Source organism: Impatiens glandulifera, chromosome 3 (genome assembly GCF_907164915.1).
Source record: "Impatiens glandulifera chromosome 3, dImpGla2.1, whole genome shotgun sequence".
NCBI classification, from domain to species: Eukaryota; Viridiplantae; Streptophyta; class Magnoliopsida; order Ericales; family Balsaminaceae; genus Impatiens; species Impatiens glandulifera.
In genome coordinates this window covers 4087793-4100755 of record NC_061864.1, presented here as the reverse complement: position 1 = coordinate 4100755, position 12963 = coordinate 4087793, and the positions used below count along the sequence as shown (strand labels likewise).

Genomic DNA, 12963 nt, shown 5'->3' with positions numbered 1-12963 from the left:
ATATTTTTACTTATTCAATAAAATACATCTTACTTTTTGAAAAAGTATTATTATTAATTATTATGTTTTGAAATATTATTTTATTATCACTGAAATCAATATTAAAAGTAAAATATGTATAATTACCCATTACAAGGATCTTATGTCTCTATTAACCTGAAGGATTGATTGATATTGGATTATTTGGAATTTTTTAGTAAAGTAATAATTTATTTTATTATCTATTACCTCATTATTCAAAACTTTAAAATTATTAATAAGCATATGTATAATTATCAATTGAAGTATTTTATGTCACTATTAACCTCCAACTTATTTGATTTTGGGTAATTTGTATTTTTTTTTATAAAATAATAATTTATTTTATTATCAAACACCTTATTATTCAAATCAACAAAAATAATGTAACAACAAATTGAAAGGATTTTATTTCTCTATTGACCTCCAACTTGTTTGATCTTGAATTATTTGAATTTTGTATAAAGTAATAATTTATTTTATTATCAAGCATCTCATTATTCAAAAAATTTAAATCATTAATAAAATGTCAAATTATTTATGCTTTATTTTTTAGAAAATTTAAATATATATTTAAAAAAAACTAACTAAAATAATCATAAAAAGACCTAGTTTTTCATTAAACAATAATTTTATTTATAATTTTTCAAAATAAGTCATATAAATCTTTTTTAAATAATCTCAGATAAAACAAGCTTATTTTTTTAATATATATTCTAGTATGTATAATTGATGATATAATTTCTGTATGTGAAACCTATAATTAATTATAAACAATGTTTATAAATAAATATTATATGATTATTATTTTCATGATAAAATTAAACATATGTAAAATGAAAACTAATACTTAAAATTGTTTTACATAAATTATTTTATGAATTCAATATAAAATTATTTATTTATTATAATGTTTAATTATTTTTTTAAAACATTAAAATAACTTAGTTGATCAATATAATATTAAGATATTTTTTGTTCATATTTTTGTAAAAAAAAACATATTTTTTTAAACATATATAAAATATTGTACTAATTTTACTCAAATAATCTAAAATAAAAAACAAACAATTTTTTATACAATAATATTTTACTTATTTTAGATTTATTTTTTACAAATAGTCGCAACAACTTATTTAAATAATCACATTAATATAAAAAATAAATAAATTAAAGGTAATAGGGGAAATGGTAAAGAAGTGATTCTTGATTAGACCAAAAATAGCTGCACAGATCAATGTGCTCTCCTTGACTCAATAACCTGAGATTACGGCTACTTGTATTTCCAATGCAATTGGACGATCCCTTGCTAAGCGCAACATTGGATTTTAGCTCCCATCAAAAAGATATTATATGTATTAAAAAGTATTTATTTTTATAAGTTTAATAAAAATATTTTAAATAATTAATAATTTATAACCAGTGTAAATTAATTTTCAAATAATTAACTAAATAAAATGTAATACAAATAAAATGTGAATATAAGCCACCAGGGTTGGCATATTAGAAAAAGTCGACTTAAAATAGACAAAAATAAAAAATAAAAAATCACATTTTAATTTTTATTAAAAACACTTTAACACCGAATTAGCAATTTAGCATAACTAGAGGGAATTATTTCAGTTATTTAAAAAAACATTATATATCCAACCTAATGTATGATTTTTTTGATGTCAAAACAATATATGATCTTAATCTTTCTCAAATTAATTAACTAAAAGTTTTGTTTTTAAAAGTAACAAAATCTAAGTCATAGTCAATATTTTATTTAAAAGACTTTTTCATTAATAATCGAAGTTGATATCTAATTTTTAATTGTTATTTGAGTTTTCTTAGTAACTTATCTAATGACATGTTTTTGTAATGTTTAAAAAGTAATTACTAATATTAATTTTTTACATTTTTCAAAACATATTTAAATTGAGTATATAATTTTGGTAAGATAAAATTTTAATTAATAATGACCTAATATTATGATAAAATTTAATAAAATAATTTTAAAATGTTAAAATTTTAGAAATTTATCACAATTTTTGTAATCATGACTTTAGTTTAAAATATTTTTAGTAGAGATTAAATCTGAAAGTTATAGTATATGTGTAATAAAAATATGAAAACTTATCATAGTCCTCTTTTACATTTAATATATTTATGTAAATAGAAGAATACATCATTTATTCTAGTTTAGCGCCAATAAAAAGTTAATATTAACCATAAGTTCTTGGGTTTTGGGTTTGAGTATGTCAGACGTCAAATTTTACGCGTTTACGGCTACCTACATAAGCAAAAATTGAGCCACTTATTATTTGTATTTGAAATTTTATATTCTTCTACTTATTAATTACAGTATATTAATTTATTCCATTTTCAACTGAAACTATTAAGAATATAAATATTTTAATTTCATAACTCCAATAAAATCATATGTTAATTATTTGTCTTTGTTTGGATTTGGTTACTTAATTAATTCATTTATGTTATTTAGATGATTTTATTTTTTTGTGAGTTATTAAGAATGAATTATTAGGTTAATATTTTTAAATAATATTAATACTTAATAATAAAAAATAAATAGAGAAAAAATAAATAAAGAATAATTTAATTGAAGATTATTTGATAAAAGAATAAGTTAAGAATGGTGAGTTATTAAAACATTATTTAAATAATTCTTAAAAAGAAATTCAATAAAATTTAGAAAAAAATGTAACTTTTTTTTATTCCACATAGAGGCTTGTAGTTGCAGTAAGCCGATGAGAATATCTTATGTTATATTTAATAAGATTTGGTTGTACTGTTTTTATTCTTGTAAAGGCTGCCATTCTTATCTATTATTATTTTTATTCATGAATATCTTAATTCATTTGTTTTCACCCAAGTTATTCCAATCTAGTTCACGCTGAAAATTAGTATCATTAATATTATTTTTTATTTTTAAATAATGGTTCACACATATTTAAAATCATTAAAAAATATTTAAACACAATAACAAAACATGGTATAAGAAAAAATAAAAGAAATATAAAAAGAAAAATAATATAATACAACTATGTTATCGAGTTTGTAGGTACTCGAAAAAATAATTAACAGTTCGATCGACTTTACCGGATTTTCAAAACAAATCTTAAATATGTCATAATAATAACATTATGAATGATATAAATCGACTATGATAATTAAAAGTTCGACGATTTATCTCAAACTAGATAATACACTATAAAATAATTAGGATGATAACTCAAATATGTAGGCATGTCATATTGGCTATATCAATCAAACTTTTTAACAATTATCTATAGACTCAGACATCACCTAGTGAATCCTAGTAATATTCCATAAAAACATTTCAGATATTAGTCATCCATTGACAATACAAAAGGAAGTGATAAAATCTTTAACTCTCAAAGATTCTCATAAGAAAATCATACAAAATCATCTTAACGAATAAATTGTAGCAATGTATTATATGAAAATTATTTATGTCTTGCCAGCGCATAACGTTTTGTTTAGACGGGGACACTTATCCTCTCAAAAAATGATCGAAGATTCATCCCTCACAATAAATCTGTAGTGTTCGCGAAAACTTTTCTGCATAGAATATATTTAATTCCAAATCATACACCCCGCTAGATAATTAGATATTCTGGTAAACCAGTCCAATATTGACCATAGCTTAATCTAATCAGCAATGCTCAAAGACTATTTGACTCCGTTGCAAGTTTTACTACACAATTTCGATAGAATAACATTATTAAAAAAAACTAAAAGATTCTCGTGCGATACACACGGATAAAAATATAAAAAAATAACAATAATATGTATTCAATATTTAAAACTATTAATAAATCACGAATAATATATTAAAATAAAAACTAGAACACTCTCATTCCACATTTTATTTATTTCCGTAAAACAACTTCTATTCTCACGTATTATTTTCAAATAAACCTCTCATTTCGTGACATTAAATTTTCATTTTCATCAATCAAATATTTGATTCATATTTTTTAATATTTAACATCGTGATCTCACACTTTGGTCAATCAAATATTTGATTCATATTTTTTAATCATTTTCAATTGATACCGGTCTATTATCTCTCGATAAACCACATCACAATCACACTTGGTTAAAAGAGTTGTACTTGTTTTATTATGTTGCAAGTTCGAAACATACATATAACATTTTTAATTTTATTTTTAACTGTTTTAAGTTTATGAGCTGGTCAACCCACACTCCGATCTAAGTATCCATTTACTCTCACATATGTATCCAAATTAAGCACAGATATCGACCCAGCATTCCAGACATTTTAAAAATTAAGCATCATTATATATATAGAGTAGTTAGTTAAAAAGTTGAACTTATATTGTTAAAATATTCCGCGTTCATCTAATTTAGTGTTGAATTTAAAATATTAAGTGTTATTAGCCTAGTTGGTTAAAATGTTGTACTTGTTTTTGTTAGATAGCAAATTTGAAACATACATATATCATTTTTAATTTTATTTTTAACCGTTTTAAGTTTATGGGCGGGTCAACCCATAATCCGACCCAAGTATCTATTAACTCTCACATATATATCCAAATTAACCACATCTCTCAATCCAACAATCCGAACAATTTAAAAATTAAGCATCATTATATATGTATAGACAAGGACTCTAATATACCGACCTCTTCATCTTTAAAACCTTTAGCATTAGCATTATGTCAATTAACTTAAAGACAAAACGATTAGTTAAAAAATTATCATTTTTACAGATTATTCTCTAAATTTTCAGTGACACACTTTTGGGGATAATGAATAAAATATATGTGGACATAGATAACAACACATTCGATTAACCGTTCCACAAATAAAAATTTTATTTTTTTTTATCTGTATAACTTACCTTCTATTTTATTGATATTCGGGTACCAATAGATATTGAATCATAATTTATAACCAAAATCAATTTTACTTTGTATTTTTTAAAAAAAAAATTATTTGCATTATGATATAAATTGTAATTTATTTTTTTTACTGAATAATATATAAAAATATTGTCAGAATAACTCGTTATATATTAACAATGATCTCAACCTTGCCTTAATATTAATGTAAAAAAAATGTTAAAATGGACAAGTTCATAATTTATGTACAGAATAATAATAATAATATATATATAAAATACTAAAAGCTATGACTGCTATGTACAGCAAGTGGTAAATGGTAAAAGGTAATGAAAATTGACAAAGGCACTACAAAGAAACGGCTTTTTTACTTTGGGTAAAAAAAGTCCAGGTGAATAAGACTGATCAACGACGGTTTCCTTTATTGCCATAATGTCCAGTTTTTGCTTAGTTACCTTTCAACTTTTTCTTATATATTTTTTTAGATAGATGTTTTTTTTAAGTTAAATTATGAAGATCCAAACACAATAATGAATAAAATCAATGGAAAAATATCATAAACATCACATATGTATTAAAAAAAATCAATCTAAAAAACCCAATGAATTCGTGAAAGTAGATAATATCTTTAATGTTTCTTATGATCTTTTCAGATCATAGTTAATGCTTCCCTGCCAATCTATAATTTATATACCTTTTATTTTAATTTGGCAAAAAAGTTTTTTACCATATACTTTTCCTTATGCTATTGAAACAAGGGGTTCAATTTATGTTTTTCATAAAATATTTCACTTAACAAGGCCTAATTTCCACCATAGAAGAATAAGGAGTATCAGTCCTAACTTTTTGAGAGAATTATAAATGAATATTGGTTAGTCTTATTTTATTTTCAAATGTTCTAGTATTTTTATACATCCAGAATTGTACATATATACTTTTAAGAATTTGTTTACATGTTTGTTTCTAAGTTCAAACAACCTTAAATTTGGATTTCTGGGATATAAACTCATTAATTACATGAAAACAAAAATAGTATGACTCTTTCGGTTTCTTATTTTCTGTGAATTGATACTTAAAATTTCTTCATAGACGTCAATTTAATTATAAGTACTCACTTTGTTTTTTCAGTTTTCACCATTAGCGAATAAAAAAGATATATAATAGCATGTTCTCCTTCAATTGAGGATCATTATAATTTTTTTTGAATGAATGAGGATAAATCCAATAATGAATTTATTGTATATGATTGCACATTTCTATGTACATAAAAAGAGAATAGTGTAAAACGTGACCATTTTAAGGTGAAAGTATGGGACAATGTTATGGAGTATAAACCTTTAGTATATCTATTCCAGCCCAACAAATATGTTTGCAAATATCCATAAAAGAAAAGAGTATTAGTAAGCATCTCCATATGTTACAATGAATATCAAATAAATGAAATGCAAGACTACTGTTAATTAGTTTAGTACAATAAGAAAAAAGCTAGATCAACTTGTAATTATTAAAGTAAAAATGAATAATTATGCAAATAAATAGATTAAATAATTCAATATTGTTTTTTTGTTTTTTTTAATGTTAAGAAACTGACGAGGTTCTCAAAATAATAGTTTCTTTGAAAATCTTGTTAATTTGACATACACAATGAGAACATTACAATTGATAAGATGAAAAAAGAAATGGTGTATTATATTGAGTAGATGGAAAGAGTGTTATAAAATAACACGTCACTTGTTTTTCAGTTTAAAGATCGATAATGATGTGAAACTTATTTCGAAACATTATAGGTATTTTATGAGTAATATTAGAGTCAATCATTATAAGCTTCTGAAAATTTTGGATTGAGGCCACTTACTCAGTTGGTTTGAATCGATGTGTTTATATCGATTTTAAAAAAAATATTTATTTATTTTTTATTGAAAATAAAAACAAAAAAATATTAATCTAACTATTATATTTGAAGAATAATAGAATAAATTAAAGTTGAATATTTAAAAAAATTGAAGAATAAACTAATTGAAAAGATTATAAAAAAGAAAGAAGCCGGAGTACCAAATAAAAAAGAAGAGAATAATAAATTAATGGAAGATTGTTGAGAATTGTGATATTCCAAAATTGATTATTCTTTCGAAATAACATCAGAAAAGACAAAAAGACAATTCAAAGATTATAAATAAATAAATAAAATATAGAAACAGCAAAAAAGAAAAAGGCATAATAGAAAGGGAATTTCTTTTTTGATATTTCTTTAGGCCGAGAAAGGAAAGAAAAGGAGAGAGTCTTTGAAGAGGAGAGACCTCGTAAGTCACGTGCTAAAATGCGCCACCACCCATATATATTCATCTTCATTCTTCCCTAGAAATGAAAAAGACCATTTTGCCCCGCTTCTATTTTCTGGGTATACGTACGCATATTTCGTGTTTGCGTGGGTTTTCTTTCTCTGTTTGATTATATTATTATTATTATTATTATTATTATTATTATTAATTTCTGAGTTGGTCGTCTGATTTCTTTTTATTTATAATTTTTCGTATCTTGAAGTCTGAGAAATTTTCAGAGAGTTTAAAGCTGCCATGGAATCACCATACGCAGAAAGTGCAAAGCAAAGGAGCAGGTCCAGCAGGATAAGAGCATGCACTTCATTTTCTGTTCCAAGCAAACGCCACCCACAGGAGAAAGAGAAAACCCACAGTGTAGACCTCTGTTCTTTTCTTTTCTTTTCTTTTCAGTTTTGCCTTCAACGAGGCAAGGCTAGGCTAGGCTGCTGGTGGTGGTGGTGGTGGTGGGAGAAGAAGAAGAAGAATCATCATCTCTATAATCTTATATAATATATGACCACTTCCATTGAAAGGTCGGTTTCTTTTCTTATCAAGGATTGATTTTTCTTGAAAAGGGGCCTATAAAAAAACAAAAGCACTCGATAATCCGACCGCTCATGCTTCGGTCCGCGTGCTTCAATGCAAACCGGCCCCATTTTTCTTTTCATACCCTTTTGCTGCTGCTGCTGCTGATGGAGTGTGTTTGATGGTATTAGCCCCACCTCAGATCTCAGTAACTTTTTGCAGGTTTTGTTCCTCTGTTTTGGATTATTATTATTATTATTAAGACCATTCTTCCTTCTTCATTCTCCCCCCTCTCTCTCTCTCTTGATCAAACTCAACATCTCTTCCATTAGCTTATGTAATCGCTAAGCTAAGGTGATATTTGATTGATGGGTTTTCTTCAAATTGGGGATTCCTCCATCTGGTTTTAGAAAAGTTCAAACGAAAGGAAGGGGTTTTCGCTATATGGGTTCTCTCGACGACAAAGTCAAATCTGGAGTAGGAGTAGGACGTGGGGGAAATAATCTTCTTGACGAAATGAAACTGCTTAAAGATATCCAAGATCAAAATGGTGACTTTAATTTTTCTTCTTTTTATTTAGTCTACTCCTCCATCTTTCAATCCATTAATTTCCCCCTTTTTTTCCCACAGCAGTTGTAAGGAAGACGATAAACTCGGAGCTATGGCATGCTTGTGCCGGCCCATTAGTGACCTTACCTCAAGTTGGAAGCCTCGTATATTACTTCCCTCAAGGACACAGCGAACAGGTTTCTTTTTTCTCTTCCTTAAATCTTCTTCAGCTCGTTTGTTTATTTTTCTTTCTGAAATTGGAAAGCTCAATTTTCGTGTACACAACAAAAACAGGTTGCAGTTTCCACGAATCGAACAGCAACTTCTCAGATTCCTAATAATCCTAATCTACAGCCGCAATTACTCTGCCAAGTCCATAATGTCACATTGCATGTACACATTCTTCTTCCTTCCCTTTCTTTCACATTATTACATTACTATTTGGTTATAATTAACGTTAATGGTGATGTTTTTAGGCAGACAAAGAGACTGATGAGATATATGCCCAGATGAGCCTACAGCCTGTCCACTCTGTAAGTAACACCCGCCTCCTTTGAGCCTTCTTCTAAAATTTAATCAAATTCATTGATGAATCTGTGATTTGTGAATGTTGATTCAGGAAAAAGATGTTTTCCCTATACCAGATTTCGGGATAAAAGCCAGTAAACATCCGAGTGAATTCTTTTGCAAGACCTTGACAGCAAGTGATACAAGCACCCATGGAGGATTCTCTGTTCCTCGTAGAGCAGCTGAGAAGCTTTTCCCACCTCTGGTAACACTCATATCTTCATCTTCTCCATTCGATATACATTAAACACAGACTGATGTTTTGTTTTTTTTCAAAGGATTATTCGATGCAACCGCCGACTCAGGAGCTTGTTGTTAAAGATTTACACGACAATACATGGACGTTTCGTCATATATACCGAGGTTAGAATTTTTGTGGATTTGTTTTTTCTACTGATTATTAGTTTCATTAACGTTGTTTGTCATTGTTAATGAATATAGGACAGCCAAAGAGACACCTTCTTACAACTGGTTGGAGCATGTTTGTTGGAGCAAAGAGACTGAGAGCCGGTGACTCTGTTTTATTCATTAGGTTGGTTTTGTTTCATTTTGTTATAAAAAAAATGTATCACCTTTTAATAAGAGGATATGTGACAATTTATAATCATCCAAAAGGGATGAGAAATCGCAGCTTATGCTGGGTGTGAGGCGAGCTAACAGACAACAAGCAGCTTTGCTTTCGTCTGTTCTATCTGCCGATAGCATGCACATTGGAGTTCTTGCGGCTGCAGCCCATGCTGCAGCTAACCGAAGCCCGTTCACAATTTTCTACAATCCTAGGTAGGTAATTCTTAGTTGGTTTCATAGTTTATGCCCATCCGAGTCTCCATAAAGAATTTTTTTTTTTAAATTGTCCAAAAAATTGATTGATTGTATAAAAACTACAGGGCATGTCCTTCGGAATTTGTCATTTCCTTGGCGAAATATCGAAAGGCGGTTTACAACACGCAGCTCTCGGTTGGTATGAGGTTTGGAATGATGTTTGAAACGGAGGATTCGAGCAAGCGTAGGTACATGGGGACTATTGTTGGTATGAGCGATTTAGATCCGTTGAGATGGGCTGGGTCGAAATGGCGCAGTCTTCAGGTCGAATGGGACGAGAGTGGCTGCGCGGAAAAGGCTAAAAGAGTTAGTCCATGGGAAGTTGAGACTCCTGAAAGTCTCTTCATATTTCCTTCTCTTACTTCTTGCTTTAAAAGACCTTTGCAGGAACAACATGTTTCTTTTGGTAAGTAAAAAAGTCATTCAGTTTCTATATAATCCAAAACATTTGATTTGATATGATATGACATGAAATGAATGACGATGATGATCCAGCAGGTGATCAACCGGAATGGGGAGCGATGATCAAGAGACCATTTGTTCGAATTCCCGAAAATATTAACGGGAATCTCCCTTATCCTCCTCCGGTTTCAAGTCTATGGTCTGAAGATCTAATCAAGATGCTTATGAAATCCCAGACTGTAAACAATGAAGCTAATAATCATAATATTCAGAAGCCAGAGAACACAAATTTCATCAACTCTGATTATTCGGGATTGCAACCACCACCACCGCCACCACCCGAGAAGCTCTCCAACCATTCTGAAGCTGGCTCGATGAAACTAGAGCCTACTATTTCAACCACAGATCATCAAAGCCAGCTAATTTCTTCCATGGTGGAGCCAAGTTCGGTTAATCAATCTTTCGTGAATCAAAACAACTCGAATTTACTGCCAATTAGCTCGTGGGCATCTCAGTCGCAGCTAGAATCGCTAATCCTCCATCAGCAACAGATTGACGTGAATCAGTTGGACATCACTAATACTAATAATGGCTTACAGACATTTCCCGACAATTCTTCGCTAAACTTTGGCCGACAAGATCCGTTTATGTACAACGAAATATGGGATCATCAAATGAACAACAATGTAAGGAGCTTCTCCCAAACAGATCATCATCAACATCATCAATTACCCATTTTATCGGAAGAAGGTTGTTGTCGTAACCAAAGCGATCTTTACTATGAAAGTAGCAACGGGGGTAGTAGCGTTGTGGTGGATCCTTCTGTTTCGAGCACTCTTCTGGACGATCTTTGCGTATCGAAAGACCAGACCTTTCAAAATCCTTCGGATTATTTGTTGGGTAACTTGAATTGTAGCCAGGACATTCAATCCCAGATTACATCGGCTGCTGCAGGGTTAATAGACTCTCACGTTTTCCCTCTTCAAGAGTTTCCCGATAGTTCGGGTGGTGCGTCTTCTAGCAACGTGGAATTGGACGATACTAGTCTACTGCAACAGACTAATTCGTGGCAACAAGTTGCTGCTCCAATGAGAACTTACACTAAGGTGCCCATTTGAAATATATGAAGTTTTCAAATATGGAACACACTTGAGTTTTGGTTTTGGTTTTGGTTTTAATTTGGATTGTTATTGGCTATTGCAGATACAAAAGACTGGATCGGTTGGAAGGTCGATTGATGTATCGGGTTATAAGAATTATGAAGAGCTTTGCTCGGCTATTGAGTGCATGTTTGGACTGGAGGGAGTGCTGAATGATCGAACTTCGGGATGGAAACTTGTTTACGTCGATTTTGAGAATGACGTATTGCTCGTAGGAGACGATCCGTGGGAGTGAGGCTCCAAACATATACATTTAACTATTTTTTCTTTGTAGGAGGATGGGATTTCAATTAAAAGATTGAACATGATTTGATTTTTGTGCAGGGAGTTTGTGGGATGCGTTAGGTGCATTAGGATCTTATCACCTACAGAGGTACAGAAGATGAGTGAAGAGGGTATGCAGCTTCTTAATAACGCCATGATGCAGGCCTAGCAACTCAGCAACAAGATCAAGAACAACAAGAAGAACAGTTGGATGGAGATGGATTCTAATTGTCTGCAAATTTTAATTTAGCTTATTGTTTTATGTTTTAGAGTTATGTATGTACGATACTAATTAAGTTGTTTCCACTTTTTTTTTTTTTTTAATGTAACAAAAAATATCTAGTGGCTTGACTCTTTTTAAGTTATTGCTCTTCTTTTTCGACAAAGTTTTTATGAGCTCTAAAATCATTTAAAGAATTGTCATTGAAACTAAATTGAAACAAAAGTAAGTCATTAAGTTCATTTTTTCTTCTAAACTAGTGTGTTTCCCTACCCTTGTAAACTTTATATTATATAAAAAAGTGAAAATTAAAATTAATGAAAACAAGATATTAATAATCAAAGGGCTGAACGAATTCTAGTTTTACATTTAACCACATATAACCACCTCCAATTGCTATTCACAAAAAATAAGTTTTTGGTGATAAATCTACAATCTTTATCTTTACAAGAAAATTAGCCAACTCATCAATTATCTACGTCAAATAAGGAAAATAATATCAAATAATGTGAATATGAGATTTGTTCAGGAATGATTGAAAAATAAGAAAACAATCTTTACTTCTTATAATTTTATTCTTTCCTTAATTGAGAAATTCTGATTTTTTTTTCTTTCTTTTTTTCTAACCTCTATGCATACCTAATAATTATGAAAAATGATTGGGAGCACTACTTTGAGGGACGATTCTTACTCGCTATTATACGAAAGTGACCTCGTTGTTATACAAAAAAGACCTCGTTGTTATACAAAAAGGACGAAGTCTCTTTTGTATAATAGTGATGTCACTTTCGTATAACAACGAGGTCACTTTCGCTGTACGAGTCGCTCCCCAAAATAGTGCTCCCTATCATTCAACGAGGTCACTTTCACTTTTGTATATATATATTCAAATAGTTCTTAACTATGCATATACATATACATATATATGTGATTTGTTTCTCTATACAAATAACACTTGATACAAGATTTGATGCAAGGTGATTATTTTGAAGCTGATTAGTAGTTGTGTGAGAACTGAGAAGGTAACATTGTAAGAAATTTTCAAACAAGTTATTTCAATGTTATACATAAAAAAAAAACAATTATGTTTTGACACCACAAAACAACATCATTAAGGCTGTCACCAAATAACGTTTTAATCTCGTTATCAATTTATTTCACGAACAAGTATCGATCAACACAATCAATTCTTCTTTGGGGTCAAGGAGAATAGAAGCACAAGTCAT

At 29.3% G+C, this 12963-nt stretch overlaps 1 protein-coding gene across 2 annotated transcripts; it reads left to right on the top strand.

Annotated features, from left to right (window-relative positions):
• The first annotated feature begins 7789 nt into the window (after positions 1–7789).
• On the top strand, positions 7790–11893 carry LOC124929375 (auxin response factor 5). 2 transcript variants are annotated; one of them, XM_047469722.1, is made up of 12 exons: positions 7790–8303; positions 8387–8499; positions 8597–8695; positions 8779–8835; positions 8922–9074; positions 9148–9232; positions 9311–9401; positions 9485–9649; positions 9757–10097; positions 10190–11199; positions 11297–11484; positions 11578–11893. In XM_047469722.1, exons 1-12 carry the CDS (start codon positions 8198–8200, stop codon positions 11684–11686), a joined length of 2517 nt encoding a protein of 838 aa, XP_047325678.1. In that variant the 5' UTR covers positions 7790–8197; the 3' UTR covers positions 11687–11893. The 2 variants fall into 2 exon arrangements, with proteins under 2 accessions (XP_047325678.1, XP_047325677.1); XM_047469721.1 differs by having other exon boundaries at positions 7791–8303; positions 8384–8499.
• Positions 11894–12963: the final 1070 nt, after the last annotated feature.